The sequence below is a fragment of the Phocoena sinus genome, chromosome 20 (genome assembly GCF_008692025.1).
Source record: "Phocoena sinus isolate mPhoSin1 chromosome 20, mPhoSin1.pri, whole genome shotgun sequence".
NCBI classification, from domain to species: domain Eukaryota; kingdom Metazoa; phylum Chordata; class Mammalia; order Artiodactyla; family Phocoenidae; genus Phocoena; species Phocoena sinus.
Window position 1 is genome coordinate 58,368,094 of NC_045782.1, and position 21,934 is coordinate 58,390,027.

Consider the following 21,934-nt stretch of genomic DNA (forward strand, 5'->3'; position numbering starts at 1 on the left):
ATAAACATCTTTAAACATTGCTTCATCCCTAAGCCCTTCTCCTGTGGCAGCTAGAGAGGTAGCTGTGGTCACCCCTGTCTGATGGATAGAAACTCGGTTTACCAAGACTTACCTGACGCAGGCCGCAAATTACCGTCAGTAACTTCTGTACAAAAAAATTCTTTTACGTTACAGATGATATAAAAATGTATAGTGTGTCCCACCTCTTGATGGACTTAGGGTTTTTTTTAAGGGTCACAAGAGGGTGTAGGTAAGAGTTTAAACAATAATTTTAAAAACATGGAGTAAGTGAGTAGTACCATAGAAGCTGCTGTTGCCACTGAAATGGGAAGATTATCCTTATGTCTAAGCAGGGAAGACTTCCTGGAGAAGGTGCCATTTAAAGTGGATGTGAAAGGAATGTGAGAATTTCAGAGGCAGAGATGGGAGGAGGGAAAGAAGGGAGGAGGGGGTGGCATAAGCAAGTCAGGAGCAAGAAAGCACTGAGTGCAGCTGAGCACAGCGTGAGGTCCTCTTTGTAGAGGAGAACACAGGAAGCATTTGTGCGCAACCAGAAGGTAGCTGTCCAGGATATAGATCAGAGGCTGTCCAGCTTTGCTCTGTGAGGGGCTGGATGGTAAATAGTTTAGACCTTATGGGTCATACAGTCTCTGTTGCAGGTACACAGCTATGCCGTTCTAGGTTCAAAGCAGCCATAGACAATATGTGTCTCAACAAACGGCCATGACGGTATTCCGATAAAACTTTATTTACAAAAGCAAGCAGTGGGCCTGATTTGGCCCTTGGCTCCTAGTTTGCTAACCCCTAGTCTAGAGCCTCGTTTGCCAAGGGGCTGGTACTTTGTTGATGATGGGGAACGCCAGGAAGAGAATTGAACACAAGATTTTTTTGAATCTCAGGCTCAGATCATGAGCCTGTGACAGCTCCCCCAGAATCGTGACCCAGATAACCGTGCGCGTGTGCGTGTGTGTGTGTGTTCTTTCGTAGCAAATTAAAACCTTCAGATAAAGACCGACGACTGTCCGTAGAGATCTGGGACTGGGATCGAACAACCAGGAACGACTTCATGGGGTCCCTTTCCTTCGGAGTCTCGGAGCTGATGAAGATGCCGGCCAGTGGATGGTGAGGAAGTCCAAGCGTGTCTGTGTGAGCCAAGGGTTAACTGTCTGGAAATATTAGCACGACTAGAGATTCCGGAAATGGGCCGGTTTAAGTCCAGAGTGACTGTTGATCACGAAGTTACCTGGGTACCATCTCCCCGGGGGGATGCATTTCAGAAACAGCTAGACTAGAGCCTTGGGGTGCGGGGTGAGCCTGGGTGGTGCCAGCGTGGGGCTCACCCCCTCCTCCCCCCCGTCTCTGAAAGGTACAAGTTGCTGAACCAAGAAGAGGGTGAGTACTACAACGTGCCCATTCCAGAAGGCGATGAGGAAGGCAACGCGGAGCTGAGGCAGAAGTTCGAGGTGAGGAGACAGCGCAGCGGCTTGACCACCTTTCCGCGTAGAAAGCTCCACTCCAGGAAGGGCCAGGTGTTTGTGATCCCGTGTCTGGAAGGCAGACCGTCATTTAAACGCTAATCTTGTGCTTTATGTAAAGCATAAGCGTTGCGCGATCACCTTCCTTTGCAAGCTGTTGACATTCTGTGGCTTTGATCGTTTAGAGACAGGAGATTGGAAACATCCCAGAAGTGAGTGTGGTTTGGTTCCTGTTTAAGGAATCGGTTTGGCATCAGCGGGGAGGACGGCCCGGGTCTAGCCTCCTCCAGGTGGGCAGGAAGTCACCTGGCCTTAACCTGGGAGGCTGTTCAGGTGTCGTTATCAGGCCAGAAGCTTAATCTTCACTGCAGATCACTGGGAAGGGCAGCTCCTTCTCATCCTCCCCCTGGGTGCGTGTCTGCCTCTGTCCCGGTTTTGTCACCTGCCACCCCGACTTCCCTCTCTCTCCTCCTGTCAATCCCTGCTTCTCACTACTTAGCAGACGTCTCGGCCTTTCGTGAACGTTCTTTCCTCCAGGCATCCGCCTTATGTTCCAAGTCACAGCTTTTCATTTTTCCGTGTTTCTCTAACCACCTGTGCGCTGGCTGTTGGAGGGATTCATTCTAGCAGCCCACGGAGTCTCTGTGCCTGGCCCGTCCCTTGGGAAGCTTTCCCTTCCTCGGGCTCATTAGGATGCCCTGCAGTTCCCCCACCCTGAAGAAGCACACGTGTGCACACACGCGTCTGCACAGAGACCTGCCATTGGCACTAACGTGACGATGCTCTCGTGTGCCTCCCCTTCTTGCTGTGGCTTTCTTCTTCCAAATAAAATCCTGTCCCAGAGACGCATACAGGTCATATCCAGAGAGACTGGGTTCCAAAGGACATAAAACACAAAAATGTTCAAAGTGCTTTGTCACCGATACCTGGTTAAGAGGCTGTTGATGGCAAACTCTTAAGGGCAGGGGCTGCGAGCCTGGGTGCCCTTGGGAGCGCAAAGGGGTGAAATGGGTCCCCGAGAATATAAATAAACGGCGGTGACGGCGGGCCTCTGGGCGGGTGGGACAGCGGGGTGCGGTGCGCGCGCAGGCGGCACCTCCACCCCGGGCCCCAGCCGACGGCGGCCGAGCTCGAAGCGGGTCACGTGCTGCCGGATCTTCCAGTGCTTCCGGGGAAGCCGCAAGGCCAGGTTTTCACGCGGCGCATGTTCTGATTCAGTTTCGCATCAGCAGCCAATTAAAGGTTGAACTTCGTGCGAGTCTAACATGTATCTATTGCCTTAGACGCAGGGAGGATCCAGCCAGTGAGAACCAGCTTGTAATCTGTGCCCTCAAGAAACAGAGATGAAGTTCTTTGCGAAGAGGCTTACAATAGCTAGAAGCATTCAAGTGCAAGGCGGCCCGCTACGGTCTGGGGGCGCTTCAGGGGCCTCTGCGAGGCGTGGCTCTCGTCTGATTGCTTCTTCCTTCCCGTCACCATCCCCCCGCTCCCCGCCACAGGAGCACAGGTGCCTGGAATGCTGCCAGGAGGGCTGCTTCCCTGACCCTGACCCCGTGCCCCCCGTCCCCTGAGAAGGGAACCCTTCTAGAGAGAGTGTCAGGACGGAAGGGAACCCAGGGGCTAAGGAGGCCCTGCCTGCGTCCCGCGTGGGGTGCGGGTGCAGGTCACCGGCCGTGGGGCTCAGGGCCGCGGGAGGTGCGGGGCGCACCTGGGGGAGGAGGGTGCTTGGGCCTCGCGGTGGCGTCACTCGTGGTAACGTCTGAGGCTTCTCTTTGCTGGTGGAAACACACTGACGCGCGTCTTAGGCTTCATTTCCGTGGCTTCCTGGTGAGTGACCCTCCTGTTTTTCTGGGCGGTGAGTTTAGCTTTTTACAAAGGTCAGCGTTCCAAACTCGAAACAAAAACAAAGCAACCCGGGCCAGAGGGCTTGAGGCTGGAGGGCAGCGTTTCTCTCTGGGGCGGTTGAGGGGCCGCGTGCGTTGAGCCTGGCGCTGTTCACCGCCTCGGCTCTGGGGGTGTGAACGTCACTGACCCGGCGGTGGCGTCGCGGGCTTTGCTGAAGGGCCTCCCCCGTCCAGCTCGGTGAGTGCTGTGCCCGGGGTGTCTGGTGGACCACGCTCCAGCCTTTCCTCTCAGCGCCCCCCGGCTGTGTCCCCAGGCTTTGCCAGTCACCGCGGCTCACTTAGAGCATTTGTAAAGCGCTCTGCAAGAGGCTGCGCGGGAAGCCGCTTGCCAGCATCACCGAGATGCTGAGAGTTTGGGGACCTCTCGTGCGGCCGTTCAGAGTGGGCAGATCGGATTCTAGGCAGGGCCTCGATTGTCCAGTGGTGGGGTCTGGAAATGGGGAAGTTGCGGGGTTTCCCCGGCACCAGACTGCTGTGAGTCAGGCTGTGAAGGCCAGGTCCACGTTGGGGCAGCCCTGGGTGACAGCCAGCCTGCCCGAACGGGCCCCAGTGGCATCAGGCTGTGAGTTAGGACACTGCCTCTGGGCGCCCCTGTTTCGCCCCTCTCAGCCCCCAGCCGCAGTGTGACCGCCTCCCAGCATCTACAGAATCTCCTGTGCTCCCTTCCCTCCATGTGATACATGCCGTGGACTTGCTTTCCATACCAATGCTCCCGCCCCACACCCACAAAAGAGTGGGTACTTTTGTGTACCCACTTTCCCAGTTTGATTCAGCTGAGTGCAATTTTCTTTAAAATTTCAAGTTCCGTGGTGAGTCAGGATTGGCTGAAACACAACAGGACAGTTAGTCTTGTTAGGAACAAGCCTTCCTCAGTGGGATTGTAGAACCTCTAGTCTATAGGGTTATTCTTTCCGTGTCCAGCTCTGTTTTCTAGGAAGAGTTAACTCAATTCTGGTTTTCGAATCCTTCCCCAGAAATTAAAAGTCATTGTCTTATGAAAGAAAAATCAAAAGAAACGAGCGTTTACAACCCAGCCACTGCACTAGTATTTATCTGGTCATAATATGGGAAAAGATTTCAAATTTATTGTTGATTCTAGAATCTTGGCAAACAGAATGATCAGTGAGTGAAGCTCTTAGGAGCCCAGGAGAATCCCAGGGTGGTTGGAAATGACCTTACTCTGTAATGTGTTGTCCCACTGGAGTTCGTCTGCCTCAAAGTCGAAGCCAGAACCTTGACTGTGATATTCACGGGCAGCGCATCCGCGGGCCTTTAACCTGTTCCGTGTTTGTCTTCAAATAAAATCCACGTGGACCCCGATTCACAAACATAAATTATACATTTGTTCATTTGTTCACTAATAAGGTTTCCAGCAATGAATAAAGCAAACTGTCCCCCCATCTGTGGAGGTTAGGTTCTGTACCTGTGAGCCTTGCTTCAGATCTCTTTGGGAACGATGCAGGAAGCGTATTGGGAAATAAACATAACCCCCTGTGCTGGTCAGTGACCCCCTGGGCCTCCCGTCGCTGTTGAGGACATCCAGGTCTCCTGTTCCTTCCTCCCGCTTCTGGGCCCCGCTCCCCGTGGTGAGGCTTGTGGTCAGAGGCCAGGAAGAGGGTCTCCTTTCCCTCAGAGGTGATCCAGCGATGGGTTAGCCGTGCCCAGCAAACTTTCCTTAAAGGGTCCCATGATAAATGCTTCCGGCTTTGCACAGCATGGGGTCTCTGGCACAACTTCTCACCTCTGCCTTCGTAGCATGAAAGCAGCCCCAGATAAGATGTCAACAAATGGATTTGGTTGCGTTCTAACAACACGTTATTTACAAGAACAGGCACCGGGCCAGCTCCGGCCCGTGGGTTACCAGCCCCTGGCTCAGCCCATGGACCCGAGAATCAGACCTGGTTCTGCCACTTATTAGCCACGTGACCTTCCTGTGTGTGTCCTTCACTGTAAGTGGGAATAATAGCTGTATTTACTCACAGAATTGATTCGAAGATTAGTCAGTAGGAAAGTTCTAAAAGCGTACTTATGCAAGTGTTAGCTCTTAACATCATCCCCCTCTGTATGTTTCATTGCAAAAACTAGGTTATTGAGGGCACTTTTTTTTTTAACTTTAGGAGCTTCCCTTAAAAAAATGAATTTTCACGTTGCAGTCATGCTGTAAATAATGGGCACGTTCGAAGTTCTGTAGACCAGCCCTATGATGAAATAGAGGCCTAATGGTAAGAACTTTATCGCCGTTTAATAACATTGTTTTTATGGAGAGATCTATCCTCATTTACATTGACATGGATCTCTGGAACATAATGTGTGTAAATTGGGAACTTCGTGTAACTGGCAACGGATCAGATGATCCCTGGACAAAACAGGGTTTCAGCAGTTTTCAGGGGAGGAGAATTCTGACGCCGAGGAGTCAGTCTGCATGGGCGCTCCTGCAGGGGCTTGGTTTAGGGTCCTGGTTAAACACTCCAGGTAAGCACATCTGGAAGATGCTGGCTGTAAGCCACCGGGAATGAAGGCAGGTTATATAATTAATCACCAGGAGAGTGGCAGCTAATGACTCATTAGGTCAACGACAGAAAGGGCCTGTCATCCACTCACACGAAAGCCCAGCATCTCTGTGGCTGCCATGTTGCTGTTTTGATCTCTTGCCAAATCCGGGGTCTGAACCTTTCGCATCTTGAGCTATGCCTGGGGACTTCTACAGGACATTCAACTTACCCTTTGGAAGAAAGGGTATCTTCTGACCACACCTGTTCCTCGTTTAAAACGTTTTCAGAGGACCTACTGGCATTTGTCCATTTCCCCGGTTATTAGTGAGCTGGAGCATTTTTGCCTTGTGTCTGTCAGTCGGCTGACTCTTCCCCGGAGCCATCTGGGCCACGTCTCCCTGCAGAGTTGGGTTTGTCCCAGAATCAAGAAAATGGGAGGAGGAAAGGGGAGGCGAGGAAGAGGACCCCTTCCCTCCCTCGGGTCTGATGTGGAGCCTTCTCCAAAGGCCTGGCCCCTCATCCCTGGGCAAGGCTTTCTAACCAAGACCAGCCCTGCTACCCGGGGAGAAACTGAGCCAGAAGAGACGAGAACCTTCGTCAGGTTTTAATCCAGTATCACTGCCACTACCTCTAACTTGTATTCTGATGACCCTCAGGTACAGATGGGCTTTAAAGGAACTCATTTCTACCTGTGGGGTTGCCTGTCTCCCACACATGTCGTTATGGTTATAGGAGAGTCCAAGCTTTAAAAAAAAAAAGTCGGGCTTCCCTGGTGGCGCAGTGGTTGAGAGTCCGCCTGCCGATGCAGGAGACACGGGTTCGTGCCCCGGTCCGGGAAGATCCCACATGCCACGGAGCGGCTGGGCTCGTGAGCCATGGCCCCTGAGCCTGAGCGTCCGGAGCCTGTGCTCCACAACGGGAGAGGCCACAACAGTGAGAGGCCCCCACACAGCAAAAAAAAAAAAAGTCAAGCAGCTTTCCTCAAAGGAGGCCTCAACCTAATGCCTGACTGTCTTGGATTCGTCACTTTTGTCATTTGTTTTAGATAATTTAAAAAACAACATGATAAGGAGTTAAAAGCACCTTCGTCTCTTTCTCTTCTTGCTACCCGCCTTGCTCCACTCCAGCGTAAGTGAAAATCTAATATTAAAAAGAAAGTTAAGAAGCAAAACAGATGCATCCGTAGCGGAATTAAGACAGCTCAGAGGCCACGCGCTTCGGGCTTTGTCTGCGTCGGAATTTTTCTGTTGTCAGAAAATAACGGAAAGTAGTACCCGGGGGAGGCCGGCAGATGGTATTTCATAACTAACTCCGTGGAGTGTAAGCGTTCAGGAGAACAAGAAGAATTTATTTAAATTGCAGTGTGAGCTCCCTGTAGGGAAATAGTTTGAAAGTTCTATAGAAAAGAGAGAAATTGATGACCGTGTGTGAGACGCGGCAGTTGCTCGTGGGGTGTGGTCTTGACCACCATCTCTCCTCCTGTCCCTTCAGGAGCAGGAGATAATGGCTAAGCTCCAGGCGTTTTCTGTGTTGAGCACAGGTACCACGTTCCTTTGAGAAGCGGTAGCGCCTCGTGTGGTTAAGAGCCCAGCCCTGGAGCCCTCCTGCCGGGCTTCAAATCCTGCTCATGTCCATCCCACGTGTCTGAACTTGGACAGGTTACTCAGGGCAGGGTATTCTAGGAAGAATATACAGCTTGGAATCGTTCTCCGGGGCTTCACATCCTGGCTCTTCCACTTACTAGCTCTGGTGACATCGGGTGAGATTCTTAAACTCTCTGATCTTTACAGTTTCCTTGTTCATGAAACGGGGATGATAATAGTACTACTTACTGAATTGCTCCAAGGACGACAGTTCATTTATGTACGTTGCTTAGCCTGGTCCCTGACACAGGGTGAATACTCAGTAAATGTTAGCTAGGACTCCTTTTTTGCCTTTATCAAAGCTGATTATGTGAAAAAGACATTACCTATTCAAATTGAATTTTGACTTATGTTTATAAAAACGTGTAAACTCCGAGACTATATTATGTGTGCAAAAGAGGTGCTACGAGAAGGCAAGAGCGTTCCAGACCCCTGTCTGAGTATTAGAAACATCGTCAAGGCCTCACTCCTTAGAGCAGACCAGTGCGTTGGTTGTGCCGGTGTTCACAGCCCTCTGGCGCCTGAGGCTGAACTCTCATTCTCCTGTCTTGACGATGTTTTCAGAGGACGGGCTTCCCAGGCCGTCTCTTCTTCGGCTGTTTCCTGTGGCACGTGACACGTAGCTGCGTTTTCCCTTACCCTGAAAATCCTCTAGGGCTGCACTGCCCATTTCAGCAGCCACTGGCCACATGAGTCTATGGAGCATTTAAAATGTGGTCAGTCTGAGCTGAGTTGTACGTGCTGTAAGTATGAAATGCACACCAGATTTCAAAGGCTCAGTAGAAAGAAGAGAACGTAAAATAGCTCATTAATAATAATTGTTATGTTGATTATATATTGAAATGATATTTTGGATCTCTTGGGTTAAATATACATTTAATACCTCTATTCTACTTTGTGTTCTATGCTTTTATATGTTAGTATTAAATATAATATTATTGGAATGAATTTCACCTGTTTATCTTTGTAATGAGGTTACTAGAAAATGTAAAATTACGTCTGTAAGTCACATCTGGACAGAGCTAGTCTAAGACATTCCTCCCAATGAAGAAAAACAGTTTCTTGCAAGATGAGGACTGAAATGCAAAACCCATGACTTTCTGATATACAGTATTTTTCCCGGGCTTAAGAAATCAATTGTTTCCAAGAGACCTGGATTTCAGAAAATAGATTCCCTCAAGATTCTGAGCCCATTATTGGGTGCAGATAAGTCTAATTGTTTTACATGGCCAAGTAACTGTATTAGAGACAGGGATATAACAAAGCTGGGGTGATACTTGAGTTATCTAGTAATTTAATAATACGCATTTCTAGTAATAATCTCAAAAGTCACAGTGAAATCTATTGAGATTTTCTGGTTAGTTGGAAAGTTGTGAGTGGAGGTCAGACATCCAGGGAAGTGAAGGGGCAGGGCACCTCTGGCCTGTCTTCTGAACACACGGTTGTCTCACGTCTCGTGTTGTAGTAAACGTGTGACCTGAAGACTGGGATCCCGGAGCCATGTTGATTTTAACAGGTATTTTGGAAACAGGTGACACTAGCTTTTTGTGGCTGAAATATTTTATTTGGAAGACTTGTTTGAATAGATTCTACAGAATGTCCACTGGTCAGAATCGAAAGCTGGATTAGCAGTGGCTTCTGTCAGTAATGTATGATGTTGTGTCTTCACAGCTTTTTGTATTTGTGACCATTTGGTCTAAACCCAAAAGAAGCCAAGATAAAATTGATCCCCATGGCCCATGAGAATGAGCTGTTTTGCAGGACCTGTGGCAGAGCTCCACAAGCTACTAGCCAGGGTCACCCTGGAAACTCTGCAGACGCCTGAAGACCACATATGTATCTGTTCTTATTTATTCTGGGGAAACGTTTTGAGATTATCCTTGTTACTGATTAACAAAACGTGATCCGATTATGCTTAGAGTTAAGGTGTTTTAAATCACCGCACATGAGACTCCATTGCTAGGTTATATGTGGAAAGAGGAAGCAAGCATTCTTCCGTTTACTGGTGTTGAAATCGGCTTTTCCCAAAGCCTCCATTGTCTTTGAAGACTTCAGCTAATTCAGGATAATTTCGATGGGAAACAAATAGTTCATTGGAGACCCTCAGCTAAATTGTAGCTGTTTGTTGCTTTGATCTGGCCTGCCACGGTTACTATGGAAACCTGAGTACTTTCAGATGACCTTTTGGACACAACAGAAAATCTAAGTGCCCTGATACGGATTCTGCTTTTTTCCCCCCCTAAATGGCTTACATAATTACTTTCTGAACTGTGTGATATTAAGAGGGGAAAAAAAATCTATAAAATGTACATCAGTTAAAAGAGATTTTATTTTAATCTTGGTGCTTCGGTTCTGTCTTAGGAGCAAAATCTTAAACTAAAATGGGACAAGGCTTGGTGTTGGAAACCATTTTCACCGCTCCATTATTAGATCATTGTAATGGGGTTAGCCCTGCCCCTCAGCAGAGCAAACTCCAAGGAAGCCTCTGAAAGCAACTGCACAGAATTTTTTATTAGTCTGTGAGGGAGGCTGAATGCATTTATATTACAGCAGGGAAACATGTTTTCAGTATAATTTATCTTATAGAAGTGATTTTGTTGGGAAACCAAAAGAAGACAGTACACCCCGGTCGTCTGTTCCATCCTCATGAATTCCTGAAATGACAGAAAAGCTTTGTGTTTGTAGCCGTGGAGGTAGCCTTGTGGCTGGGTGTTGCTGGTTGAAGAAACAGGGCAAACCTAGTACTAGCAGCGGTTATCACGTGTCCCCAGGCCCTGGTCCCCACAGGGGATTCGCGGGTACCAGGATGCTTCCCCCTGTTGACAGGGATGGGAAGGAGGGAAGAGAGAGCCAGTGTCCATCGACGTGACGTAGACGTGATGCACGTGTTTATCACCTGAGGCGTGCAAGGCCCCTAGAAGAGAAAAGCTGGAATAAGAATAACAGCACACTCGATGGTGTTTGCTGCCTTTCCCAAGGAACGTCGCCTACAGAGAATTAGGACTGTGGATCCCTAGAGAGGTGATCCCAAGGTCTCTGAAGCGGGGGGTGACACCCTGGTGCTCTGGACCCTGGCAGCTCCACGTCTGCTCCGTGTACCAGCAGCATGTGGGGCTTTAAACACATAAACATGTGGGATCTAGGCGGCTACTGTGGGTGAAGAGCACAGTTCTGGGTCTGGCCGTCCGGGTTCGAAACTGCAGAATTTCAGACCCCGTCCTGGACTCGTACTGGGTCAGAATCTGCATTGTAACCACGTCCCCAGGTGATTCGTGTGCCCGTCACAGCTTGAGACGTGCCGGTGGGGAAGACGTGACCTGCCGACTAACAAGCCGACAAGTTCAGATCCAGGGTGTTTGTGGTGAGGGCGGCAAGCGGCGTGGGGTCACAGCCAACCACGTGTCCACCCAGGGTGTCTGTGGTGAGGGCGGCAAGTGGCGTGGGGTCACAGCCAACCACGTGTCCACCCAGGGTGTCTGTGGTGAGGGCGGCAAGCGGCGCGGGGTCACAGCCAACCACGTGTCCACCCAGGGTGTTTGTGGTGAGGGCGGACTCCATCTCCCCAGTATCCGTAGCAAGCGGCGTGGGGTCACAGCCAACCACGTGTCCACTTCTTGTTTCTAGTACCTCATTTTATTTTTCAATTTTATGGAAGTATAGTTGATTTTCAGTGTGTTAATTTCTGCTGTACAGCAAAGGGATTCAGTTATATATGTATATATATAAGTATGTGTATGACCTTTCTGTTTATCCCACCTGTCCACTTTTAAATGGTTGGGGGGAAAAATCCAAGAAGAGTGATATTTGTGATACTTGAAAACTAGGTGAAATTCACATTTCGGGGTCCATAGAGTGTTAGCGACACAACCACGTCCATTCATTCCCTTGCTGGCTGTAGCTGCTTTCAGGCTACGACAGCAGAGTTGAGTCATGTGACAGAGACTAAGACCCATGAAGCCTAGTAAAATACATGTTGTCTGGCCCTTTCCAGAAAAAGTTTACTGGCCCCTGGAAAGATGGAATAACGGAATATCAGAACTGGGAGGGGTGTTAAAATCATCCTTGTCGATGGGAAAACCAAAGCACAGAGGAATTCAGCTGAGCTTGTGAGTAGCAGGACCCAGCTCCCATCTGGCATAAGGCTTCTCTCCCCTGTCCTGGTCCTGTCCCCCCCACACCCATGACACCCTCCCCCAGGTGTACGCCACGTTCTTTCACGCATCGCAGAACCTCCTGTGTTCCCTTGGAAAGACCCTCCCTCCTCTGCTTCCCTGTCTCAGGCTCCTCGGATCCTACCCCAGCCTCTGCATAATCCTCCAGCCTTTTAAACTGGCCTGACGTTTCCTTGTGCAAACTGAAGGCCGCTCCCTTGCTGGACACACCTGTGAGATGTGTCGCCTTCATGCGTCCGGCGTAAGAACCTTGGGTCCTGCTCTGAATGCTTTGAAATCTGAACGTCAGGCCCGCGAGGAATCCACCTTTCCCTGGCTTTTGTCGACATCACGGGGAGGCCGTCTGAGCTCAGATGTGTGTCTGGGAAAAGGAAGGAAGCCGTCCAGGGCCGAGGCCACTCTGCAGCCCACAGTCTCCCTCTGCTTACACCCCAAGTCCCTCGAGCACTGGGGCAAGCCCACACGTGTGATGAATATGGTCACCCTTGGAGATGGACCGACTCCTTTCCCACCCTGCTGGTGGGCTCCAGAAATGGGTAATTCTGGGGATTTCCAGCTGCTGAATCCTGCCTCTACTCAGGGATAGAGAGCTAAGACACGAACCTTGTTGCTAAGGACGTTGCTGAGTAGTAACGGGATGTGAAAACTTTTACCGTGTCTCCACTCTGTGGGTAACGGTCCTGACCCTCTCTCCTTAGCCCACACCCGGCGGCTAACCTAGAGGAGCAGGTGCTGACTCAGGCCACAGGTCGGTTCTCTGTCCAGCTCTCGAGATGCTGGTGCAGCCTCACCACTGCAAAGGTGGTGACTGGCCTGGTGTCACGTGGCAGGAACGAGGCCTGGGGACACGGAGGCTTCAGCGGGCTCACCGTGGCCGGGGTGCTCTCGGGAGTTTCGTTCTGGTTTTGCTGATGGTTTTGTTTCCATGGATGCGGGTCGCCTTTGCCTTTCAAGACCTTGGCCTTGGATGTTCCTCTTCCCTGGCGTGAAACCGACAGACAGGTGGGGTCCCGGAGCGTCCTCGCTCAGGAGCTGAGTGGATTCAGCACTGCTGTGTCTTCAGCGCGTCATTGAAAACCAGGCGGTTGACATTTAGGCTAATTGCAGCCGACAGTGACTTTGTCCACTTTGAGCAGGGGCTTTGCTTCCTCCCCGCCCACCCTGACATCCAGGCGTGCGGTCCAGGAAGGCTCCCTCGGGGCTCCTGCCGACTGGCTGATTCACCGCATAAGCCTTTCCTTTTATTTTTCTTTAAAGGAGATTTGGGTTGGTTTGTTATAGCCAAGCTTGAAACAGCTTCGAGTTCTTTCTGGTCCATTTAAGTCCAAGAATAACTGCCCGGGGGCGGCTGGAAGGCTGCAGGCTGCAGGGTGCTTGCACAGAAGTGTCCCTGCTGGGGGATTTTTGTCTGTGTCACAGATGGAAGTTGGAGGTGTGACCCCCTAAAGCTGTGTCACGGACGTCCCAAGGCATCTCGGCCAATCTGGAGACCTCGCTACCTCGAGGTATTCAGGCAGAGATTGGGCAACTCTGACAGAAGCTGCAGGAGAGAAAGGCAAGCTTGAACTTCGTCCGCAGCCCTTTCCAGCACCAGGATTCCAGGGAGGGTGTTTCTGTTTCTCTTGTTGGTTCCTTTTCATCTGGATGTGGATTAAGATCTCTAGCCTAAAATAGAGCTTTGGGGATGGGAATAAAATGCCCTGTTTTGAGAATAATTATAAATAGATTTGTGATTACAGATTTAAAGGGCCATAATTTTAAGATGTAATAGAAGCTCATCGATCCAGACCTGTGGAAAACAGATGTGAAATTCACAAGCTGCCCAGTGCCCTGTCTTTGTGGGCAAAGTCTTCCGAGCACAACATATCATCCAGTTGTCTCTGGTCTTCTCTCTGCTCAGGATCAGGGCTGTCGTGACCCTTTCAGGCTGTGGAATTTGGGTTCAGAAAATCAGCCTCCCTCACGTTTTCTCCCAGCAGCTGACCCACATGCTGTATGAACTTGGAGAATGAATCCCATGACTGCTTGTGTAGAATTCTCTGTTAAGATGGTCTCCACTTGCTTTTCTCACATTAGTACTTGAGAAAAGTAAAGTTTTCCAGTCATGATGGGTTATTTTAGAAGTTGAAAGGTGAACGGATGTCCGCCTGAGGAGTCAAACCTGGTGGATACCTGGCATTTGGTCAACCAGAACTTGGCTATCGAGTTGCTCAATGCTTTTACGTTTCGCCAGTAACCTTGGGCCTTCTGAATCATCAAGAAAAAGTACATGTCGTTACGCATAGTTTTAGTGGCAAGTGGGTTTGGTTTTATTCTCGTTCATGGAGTAACAGCGATCTGTGTGTAAAGAGACCTGGTAACTGGCTGTTAGCACCGCAAACACTAGACTAACCAGCACCCCTGTGTCCCATCACCCCGTCCCGCGGATTGGCCGAAAGCAAAGGAAACACGTGAATATTGTGGAGCTGTTGCCATGATGCCACGTCTGGCCGCACAGACGCCACGAGGAAGAAGAGAGAAGGGTCACGGCCTCTGTGGTTTGACACGGTTCGTTGGGGAAGGGTTAGTTCCCGGCCCTGCAGGGGCCCGCGGCAGACCTGCAGCCGCGAGCGCCGAGCGCTACCCACCTTCCTTCCCGCCGTCTCTCCCCTGCTCTTTGTCTGCATTGTCAGCGGGGCCTACGGTGCATGGAACCCACTTTGCTGTCCTCCTGTGTAGCTAGCACTTGCCCTGCTAACCTCGCAGTCTTTCTCCCTCTCCTGCCTTTCCCAGGGTGTCACGTCCGCCTCTTAGAGGTAGTGCTTCCGCCACCCTGTCCTCTCCCGCCTTCCCTCCCACAAAAACGTTTGCCCGGTTTCTGTGCCCCCCGCCCCGGCCTGAGCCCGCAGCCGTGCTCCCCACTCTTAAGGATGCACTGTGTGTCCTGGTAGCTAGAAACTCATGCCCACCGGGTCCTGTCCAAACGGCCACGGCGCCGCAGCAAGGAAAACGCTTGCGTGTCGACCACCCAGAGGATATTCCAGGCCTCCCCCATCGTCACATTAGGTGCCTTTAAAGTTTTGCCAGGGAAATAGTGAACTCTCCTATGAGTGATTCATGAGACGTTCAAGCCAATTTGGAAAGCAGCACATGACCGGAAAGAGTGCATCTGTAAACTGACAACACATTTTCCTTTCTTTCTGGTAACACATATTTCTAATCACATATCAAGACCCATTTCCAATCTGATTTAGGCATTACACCTACATTAGCATGCAGTCAGTGTGACGTACTTGCACTACGTGTGTGTGCTGACCTGCAAGATTAGTGTAAATCTATCATGGGCTGAAATCACCAAATTGTGATGTTCCACAGCCTGGCTTCATACTCCTACCTCTATTTCATGTTTTTCTCATTTCTTCCCAACTCATGTAGTTGTTGTAACCTAATCAACCATTCTGTCCCCAAAGGATCCAATGGAATTTTTCAACTTGCATGTAAATTATTTTAAAAATCTGCTCTATTGTCATTTCTGACAACACCGCTGTCTTTTGGGGAGCTGGTTAGGGCCACATACCAGCTGTGTTCTCAGTGTATTGCTTTTGTTAATAATTTAAATTAGCCTGAGATTGTTACAGCATACTCATATTGGAAGCAAGTGGAAAATTCAAACGCTCGAACACTTGGGCACAAAATTTGCAAGAAGTCCCACCCCTACCCTAAGCTAGAATCAACATTAATAGTCTTTCAAAAGCAGTGTACTAAAGAAAACATCTAATAAGTCATGTTTCTGAAGTTTCTCATCTCCAGAACTTGTACCTGACACTACAGGCGTGTCTCCTGAAGGGGCCGCGAGAGATTAGTGACCCAGGTGACTGGGAATGGGGAGGAAGACAATATTCTTTGAGGTTTCACAAGTCTTTGCAGAGTGTGGTAGCTGTTATGTCGCTGCCCTCCTGTTGTGTGTGTTTTAAAATGTCACACGACGCGGCGTGTCCGCCTTCGAGGAACATCTCCAGAGGTCGGCCACTCCTGAGTATGCTGAGCCCCTGGGCAGTGTTGCCCCCCGCCCCCCCTGCGCCCCCCGAGTGAAAACACCCTGCGTCCTCAGAGTAGGCAGGCGCCTCTGGGTCATCCAGACGGACAGACGGCCTGCCGTCTGACACCCGTCATTTCAAATGAGGGCCCCTCTCCCTTCTCTGATGAGCTGGACTCACACCTGGTCCTCGGATCCTCATCGTGGCCCAGAGGGCTTCTGAGTGCTGTGGCGTGCCTGTGCAGTGTCGTTCTGTCTCTGCTACTGTACTGGAAACTTGGTTCTTCCACGGAGAGTTAATACACATACTATGGGGCTGTGTCTCCCAGCAGACAGGAAAAGCTGGTGCAAAACTCAGATGTGGCTGGAAAGGGAAATAGAGAGAAAGGAGAAGAAAGGACTAGAGTGAGGGCTTCACCTCCCCGGGCCCCTGCTGGCCGGTGACCGTGGCCCCTCCAGCTCCGGGGAGGGGCGTCCCCTCCAGAAGGACTGTCCTCCCCCGCCGGCCGGCAGCACCTTCCGAAACCCCAGGCTGCCCGGGTTCAAACCCAGCCCCACCAGCCCGAGCCATGTGGCCGTCCTAGTCCCCTCAGTGTGTCCAGGTCTAAAATGGGGACGATTCAAGTACCACCTCCTAGGGTCGGGCAGAGGCTTAAATGGGTAGGTGTCACAAGTGCCCAGAACAAGGCGCACCGAGATGTGTCTGCCGCCGCCATTGTTCTCGGCATCCTCCCTGCGTCCTGCCCCGGGCTCAGGGCTCAGGGCTCCAGCCCTAGTGGACGTGCCCCTGTGCATCAGTGTTTCCCGAGAAGCTGTCACCTAGTTAAAGGAACCTTCCTTTGTTGGGCTTTCTCAGCGGCTCGTGGGCCCGAGCCGGGGCCCTGGGTGCACCCGGCACACGGAGCCCTTCTCGGGGGAGCGGTTTCGGCCCCCGCCTGCAGCTGAGCAGGGAGACCCTCCTGCCCGGAGGTCACCTAAAAACAGGGGCAGGAGGTGCTGGCCGCGAAGCCTCTTTGCCAGCTCGCTTTGTGCTGGGTGTGTGTTTTATGTTTCCTGCACCTTTTGTTATGGGGTCTTAGGACAAGGAACCCAGGTGACTCTACCTGAGAAGGGAAACGTCACCTGGATGTGGGGAGGGCACCCTGACCCGGCGGTGGCAGTGGGGTCCCGTCACTTGTTCACATCTCTTTTCGTGGCAGCACCCTTGCTGGCTTGTGAGCCAGTCTTCTCCTTGTGGCTCTTTCTGAGCGTAGACCTGTCGATAGTCCACGGCCGGCACCCCGGACCAGTGCTCTCGGTTGGCATCTGGAGAGGAGCGTGTGACCAGTTGCCCTGGAGGGGGGGGCGGGTGGAGGGGGGTGACCCAGCCACCATCTCGGTCCTCACCGGGCCTGGTCCTTTTCTGAGCCACGTTTCCCCGGGTCCCGGCAGCCTGTGGGGACCCCTGGGGTCACGGTAACTGAATTCACTTACATTTTACTTCCCCGGCCTGTTGACACAAGAACCCCGTCCGCTTCCGGGGCAGAGACATCCTCTCCCCCAAAGCTCGTCCTCAAGGGCCTCCTCCGGGCCTGGAAACGAGACCCTCAGAGCAGACGCCGTGGCTTGTTGGCCGTGCGTCCTGAGGGTGGCTGGGAGCTCCCAGCCATTGGGGAGGGGGCCTCGTCCCCTCGCGTCCTCTCCACTCCGCCGCGGCCTCGGGGTGCAATCCTTCCGGTACTGCAGCTCGGCAGCAGCTCCTGAGTAAACGGGGCGGGGGTCCCTACACAGGAGGAGGCGGGGAATTTGAGTCCGTTTTACAGATGAAGGAACCGAGGCCCCGGAGAGGTCAGCGGTGTCGGAGCTGGTCCTTCCCATCCATGTCGCCCCCCCAGGTCCCCTGTCAGCCGATTACCATGTGGGGCGGTGGCGTGAGGGGACAGCCCAGAACAGCGCAGCTGCCGCCAGTCTCGGAAGCAGGTGTCCCATTGAGCTATAATTAGGTCCCTCCTTTTCAAAGACTGGTGCAGTTTAAAAACGCTCAGCGAAGATAGGACGAAATCAACGATTATGGAAATGTTGAGCTAAATTTAATTGCAGTCAGTCCCGCTTTCAAAATGCTTGCTGCTGTCAATTAGGGGCATCTTAGAAAAAATGTAAATTGAGTAATTGAGCAAACGTATTCAGCGTTTTAGGGAAAGGATCATATTTTTTTCTGTCTTTACCTCCACGGGGACCAAGTTTACAACCTCTTTTGCTAGATGCCTGGTCCTTCCCACCTTGCCTGCAGCAGCTGAACGGCGATGCAATGTCTGGAACTTTCCCCAAGGATCTGGACTTTATCGCCAGTTACGGTTTGGGTTTTTATTGTTGTTTGTTTTTCGGGAGCTGACATTCTGTGATCGCCTAACGCCAGTTGACTTTCCCCAGAGGTGGCCATTTCATGGAATTCTGCCCTCCTGTGACTCCCCGCATTTCTTTATTTCCCAGGTTATTCTGTGCTTCTTCCTGTAAGATAGATACAGCGGGGTCTCAGGCACCACACCAGCCAGCCCCTCGACCCTCACAGCCTCCCTGTCGCCACGTTTTGCATCTGTGGTTTGCAGAGTCTGGGCCCAGTCAGAGGTTTGGCAAGAGATTCAGGACACAGAGACGTCTAAGAGTGGTTGGTTTTTGTTGTTTTCTAGAAATCACGTACATGGCGATTCTGAAACGTAACCAGGCATCAGCACACATCGCATAGGCATCGCGCAAAGGCCTGGTTCTCACGTGAGATCTGAGTCATCCTCTGCAAAGGTAGAGCCGGGAAGCTATACTTGCAGCTTATTTGTGCCATTTTGCAGCATTTAAGGGAACTTTACCTCTGTGAGGCCAGACTAGTGAACCTGGGCGTGTTTCTGCTAAGAGTCCAGTCAAAATGCAATCGGTCCAGAAAATAAATACCACAAGAGGGCAGTAAAGATTTGCAAATAAAAGAGCACGAAAACCTGCACCCAGAAGACAGCAGTGAACTTGACTGTGCACCTCTTTATTTTTTGATGGGCATGAAGATGAGGTTCTGACTTTGGGCTCCCAGCTGTTCCTGGATTTTAGGGAATCATCATGGTCCTGCAAAGGGGAGGAGGCCCGGGGTTCCTTGAGGTCCCAGTGGTTCCTGCAGTCTGCTCGTGCCGAGTCCAGCCCACTTCACATCTACTCTGCTTTCTTAGCACAGAGAAGGCTCCCCCACTTCTAAGCAATATTGCCGGCAGTCTGGAAAGTCATTTACTTTGATGGCTTCGTGAGTTCATTCGGCTCTGACCCTGCCCCAGCCGACTTACAAAGCCGGTGCCGTGTTGATCCCAGAGGCGGGTGTTTGTAGCAGGAGAAGGATACAGGTTTCAAAAAATTACTAAGTGCCCCAGATCCTTTGCCAGTGATGTGCTGTGGCTGTGAGCACTCCCCTTAGGGTTTCCTCTAAGGTTGGCATTAGACGGGTGTGTGCCCTCAGCTCCCTGGTCAAAGACGGTCTTTTTCCAGATGGAACAACTTAGGAAGGACAAAGTTTTTGGTTCCAGCTCCTCACATAAGTCTGGATCCTCAGCCACTGGGGAGAACTAAGGTCGGCAGCCTTTCCAGGACCTTTGTAGCAGGTGAGACCAGTCGTACTATTACCACCTGACGGTCGTGGATGAGCCTGCCTGAGGTGCGTGTCCGCGATCAACGGACAAATCTGGGAGATGGGGGGGGGTGGGGGGGACTAGGTTGCCTGCAGAAGAACAGCGCAGCCGGACACCAGAGAGAGGTGTGTAACACCCGGTTCCAGATGAGCCAGACGCTTTGTATTTTCCACGGTGGGAAAGTGCTGATGTGTCACCGGTCCAGCGTGTCTCCCGGGAGTGGGGCTCGGTTGCCATGACAGCAGAGGCCTGCTGGCTGCCTGCGAGTGCAGCAGCAGCGACAGCCTGAGTGGACGTGTCCGTTCAAATGCTTCTCATTCAGAAAGTGACTTAATGCGGTTTCCCCAGAAATGTTTGCTCTACCGAACAAGTACTCCGCTCGCCACGCTGTTTGGCTGCAAAGCAGCTTTTCCCGGTGCTGGTCGTGGAAGAGGCCGAGTAGTAACTTAGTTCAGGTGCACTCGAGGTTCTTAATTGTTGCCGTTCTGCTCGCTTAGCGAGGAGAGAGACGTTGTGTTTCGATCTAACTGCAAACGAGGATGAACGGTTTGGGAACCTGTGTGACTGAGGGTAAGAGTAGGCGAACTGCAGCCCACAGGCCGGATCCTGGCTGCTGCCTGTTTCTGTGAATAAGGTTTTATTGGAACACAGCCAGGCTCGTTCACCCGAGAGCTCATTCACGTAGCTCTCCCACTGCAGCGGCAGAGCTGAGTAGCTACGACGGAAACGGTATTTGGCTTGCAAAGAAAACACTTAATCTCTGTTCCTTTATGGAAAACATTTGCCTACCCTAGATATAGGAGGGTGAGCACTGAATTCAAAGATCAGGGTGTTGGATTCAGAAGCTAGGGAGGAAAACTGATTTAGACACATCCACTAGGCCCCCTGGGCCCCAGCTTCCTCATCTGTAACACGGGTGGCCTTGAGTAGCTTATTTCCAACTTCTTTCAAATACTAAACGCTCCCTCAGTCTTAGCACCGGGGAATGACCCTTTGCGGGATGACCCAGGGCCCTGTCTCAAGGACTGATGTAGAGGAGGGTAGCGTTCTTCTCTCCCCCCGCCGGTGCGGTCGTGACCCAGCTCCGTGGCCCTGCGGAGCAGAGTTAGCTTTCCGGACGGGAGCATCTTCAACTGGACCATAGGCAGGTCTGACCTTTTCAAGGACTTTCTGTGGCTGCAGGACTCTGGTTCTGAGGCCCCTGCCCACAGCTGAATGGCACACACCTGTGATTTGCTGTCTCCCCGTGATTCCCAAATCCAGGAGAGGACTCTAGTGGGCAGGTGTCCACACAGGTGTGTAGGAGGACCCAGGTTGCAGGGAGGTTGCAGTTGCAGTTTGGATTGTACTGCCGAGTCAGGGACGTGGGGTTACTTGAGGGGTTCGCTTACCTAAGAACCACTGTTAAGCTCTCTGAGCCAAGTAACTTCTCTCCCAAGACTGCTCTCCATGTTATCTGGAGGTGAAGGTGTGCTTCCATCTTGGCGGCTGATATAAAGCACGTAGACGAAGCCAAATCTGAAAACGAAGTGCTCTTAGGGATTCCAACCACGGAATTAGACGCGGGACCTAAAAGAAACCAAGATCCTGCCTTCAGGGATGAGTCTGCCCTGAGGCTTTGGGTGTCCCCCTTTCTCTCTGACTTTCCGTGGCCAGATTTGAACGTCCGGCCTTGTGTACCAGCCTTTGCAACACCAGGACCCCTTGACCTGGCAGTCCCACAGCAGGAACCTACCCTGGGGAGACGGGGTTGCTCAGAGACGTGGATTACACAATTGTTCATCTGTACGTTGATGACAGTGAAAGTCGGAAACAACCCAGGTGTCCAGCACTAGGGGAACAGTCAGACCCAGTGCAGGAGAGCCGCGCGGTGCCGCGGGGGCGTCACACAGTCCCTGAAGCCTCGCGGTAGAAGAGCGCCTGTAGCTAAAAAGATCACATCGTACACACGGGAAAGACAGCTTACAAACAATAGAGTTGTGTGCAGGCCAAATACGAGAACATGAGGAGAGAGGGTTAGAAGCGTATCTCACAAAACGTTCACAGTGATTATCTCGTGATTAAAATAATGGATATTTTAAATTGCCTTTTTTTAACTTATCCATGCCAGTTAAATTTTCTAAACTGAACACGTATTACTTTTATAACAAGAAGCAGCATTCTTACAGAAAGTATTTAAAAGCAATAACTCTGCCTTTCATAAAGTTTCATATTCGAAGGAATTGCCTTCCCCAATCCTTCCATTCAGTCTAGAAGTATTTGAGGATCACTCCACCCTGGGCTCTCTCCTGGGCACTGGAGACACATCAGTGAACAGAACAGGTGAGGTTCCCGCCCTCCTTCTGACAAAGGGAGAAAGAAATATATAAATAGGTAGTGAGGAGAGCTTGAGGGACGACAGGGTGCCATGTTGAAGCCTCGAGGTTAAAGCATCACCTGAGCAGAGACGGGAAAATGCCCTGCCCGTGTGGGCAGAGAAGGAGAGAGTGCAGAGACCCTCGGGCAGCAAGCATGCCTGGCATGTTCCAGAAGATGAAAAATTATTTAGCCAGAGAGCAGCAGGCGTTTTATTTACTCTGACTGTGCTTACCCAGG

The 21,934-nt window shown here is 51.3% G+C and overlaps 1 protein-coding gene across 1 annotated transcript in view; it reads left to right on the plus strand.

Moving 5' to 3' along the window:
• Positions 1 to 21,934, plus strand: part of PRKCA (protein kinase C alpha) — a 368,920-nt gene that overhangs the window by 293,376 nt on the left and 53,610 nt on the right. Inside the window, exons 7-8 of the mRNA XM_032616229.1 lie at positions 988 to 1,122; positions 1,367 to 1,463. Coding sequence (XP_032472120.1) covers positions 988 to 1,122; positions 1,367 to 1,463 — 232 coding nt within the window. The remainder of the gene's footprint in view (positions 1 to 987; positions 1,123 to 1,366; positions 1,464 to 21,934) is intronic.